Source organism: Montipora capricornis, chromosome 9, assembly GCF_036669925.1.
Source record: "Montipora capricornis isolate CH-2021 chromosome 9, ASM3666992v2, whole genome shotgun sequence".
NCBI lineage: Eukaryota > Metazoa > Cnidaria > Anthozoa > Scleractinia > Acroporidae > Montipora > Montipora capricornis.
Window position 1 is genome coordinate 21,206,319 of NC_090891.1, and position 2,500 is coordinate 21,208,818.

General features: G+C 38.2%; 1 protein-coding gene across 1 annotated transcript in view; it reads right to left on the bottom strand.

The window, feature by feature from the left end:
* LOC138016188 (integrator complex subunit 9 homolog) overlaps positions 1-2,500 on the bottom strand; it is a 44,040-nt gene that overhangs the window by 23,431 nt on the left and 18,109 nt on the right. The window contains exon 7 of the mRNA XM_068863356.1: positions 296-382. Coding sequence (XP_068719457.1) covers positions 296-382 — 87 coding nt within the window. The remainder of the gene's footprint in view (positions 1-295; positions 383-2,500) is intronic.

Consider the following 2,500-nt stretch of genomic DNA (forward strand, 5'->3'; position numbering starts at 1 on the left):
ACAATTAAAGTCACAAAGTGTCCCCCAAATGTTGTTCCTCAAGTAATGATAAACAGCTGAATTTACCCTAAGCTAGAAAGAATGCAAACTTTTAACCTTCCCTTCATGTTGGCAGCAAGTAGGCTTAGACTTGCAGGAACACTCTGTGTTGGATGTCAAAATTGGGCGTGCATTTCTGGACATAAGTGTACAATGTATGTCAAGGAATTGAACCTCGGTCATGAAAGCAAGTGTTCTCACAACTGCATTGTGCCTGCTTGCTATATATCAAAGAGTCCAAGCTCAAGCAACTTACCTTAGAACTTCACTCTCTCGCCACATTTCTCCCTTGCTTACCCTGGGGACACGTTCTGCATACACCACCATCTCTAGCATCAGCTCCCTTCATTAGAAAAGCCTCAGTGTAAATGCTTATACTTTTACACCTAGCTAAACATGTACCGGTGTATGTATATGTTACAGGTCAAAATTAAATTAACCCTTTAAGCCCCGAGGGGTTCCCCATTGACGAGTAAAATCGTCTGGCGTTAGACAGAGTAAAATCTATAAGTGCCATTTGGCACCATCGGGGCTGAAAGGGTTAAATGGGGACATAGTTTTTTCACGCTGTTAGCTTAAGGCTATAGTATTTCAATATGGAGTTTGAATCTTAATTTCCTTTGCCCCCCATTAACCTAATGATTGTTCACGGTTCATTTACAATAATAATGAAGATTTAGGAGACAAAGGAAATTAACAATCAGACTAGGTTGAAAATGTTTGACCTGTTGTCTTTCTTATAAAATCATGAATAATTCATGATGGGAAAACAAAAGAAATGTTAAATATTAATCAATATCTGTATATATGATACAGATTTCTTTTCACTTACATAAATGTTTTGAATTCCCTGTTCAAATGTCGCGAATCATCAAAAGTGTACATGTACATTGACACTTACATGCTGACGTTTAATAAGTCACAATACAATATTCACGTCAGATCTGTATCACATTTACAAAATCTCGGCTTTGCCTAAAGTTTGCAAATGTGATACAGATCTGCTGCTCATGTTGTATTACTGGCTACTTAAAGTTTAGTTATTGTAGTGAGACACTAGCTGAAGGGGTAGTTTCTAAAGAAACTGTGGTGCTGCGTCGGTGGGGAAGTAGTATACAAAAGTTTGGTTTTATCAACGGAGTTGATAATGTAAATTGGCCACCGTACAGAGATTCTGAAAGCTGACGTTTCGAGCGTTACCCCTTCGTCAGAGCGAATCGAGGGATTATGGGTTATGTGTAGTTTTTATAATAGAGTAGGAGCTACGCTATTGGCGGTAACATGGTAACGTGAAAAATAGGAATATATTAGTTAAATGAAAAGCATTCGTTAATACCGTGAGGATTAAGGGTGCCGATTTGAAAGATGAATTTTTGTTCCAGATTCTGGCCGCAAACGTCACAAAAAGATAAGAATGACAGAATTCCATTCACCCTCACTTTCCATCCTCATAATCACGCAGTCAAAAGCATCAGTCTTTTAGTAATTTTAAATTACTCCAAAATGATCCCGAGACTGGTAGAATCTTTTCGCAACCTCCACTTATTTCATTCAAATGCGACAAAAACATAGGCAACTTTTTAGTTAGAAGCGCCCTCAAAACTAACGAGCAACCCGGCACTTTCAAATGCGCGCGCTCACGATGCAAAACTTGTCTTTTCATTGTTAACACTAGCAAGATATCAGGACCTAAGCGATCTGTTAAGATCACCGATCGTTTCACATGTACCTCCACAAATGTCATTTATTGCATAACCTGTATGTTATGCAATAAATTATACATTGGTGAGACAGGTAGACGACTAGGTGACCGATTCCGCGAACACCTTTGCGATGTTGAGAAGAATGACAAGGATGCATCTAAGCCAGTCGCTCGCCATTTTAATCTGCCTAACCACTCCAAAAAACACATGGCTATCTGCGGCCTTTCCCTACATTTAGGTACGAAGGAAAGCCGCAAGAATCTGGAACAAAAATTCATCTTTCAAATCGGCACCCTTAATCCTCACGGTATTAACGAACGCTTTTCATTTAACTAATATATTCCTATTTTTCACGTTACCATGTTACCACCAATAGCGTAGCTCCTACTCTATTATAAAAACTACACGTAACCCATAATCCCTCGATTCGCTCTGACGAAGGGCTAACGCTCGAAACGTCAGCTTTCAGAATCTCTGTACGGTGGCCAATTTACATTATCAACTCCATTGATAAAACCAAATTTTTGTAAAATTAATATGAAATGATTAAACTGAACAGAACAGTGGTGAGAATCTTTGTCAAGATTTAATACAGTACTTAAAAATTGGAAGGAAAAAAAAGTCTTTTTCAGCACGCAAACATCCATGAAAAGAGTGGACAGTCTTTGGCAGCAGCTGGTAAATTATAAACTTTAGGTTATGCTAACTGTCAAGATTACCCTGAACAAGCAAAAAATAATAATACTTCACTTTGATTT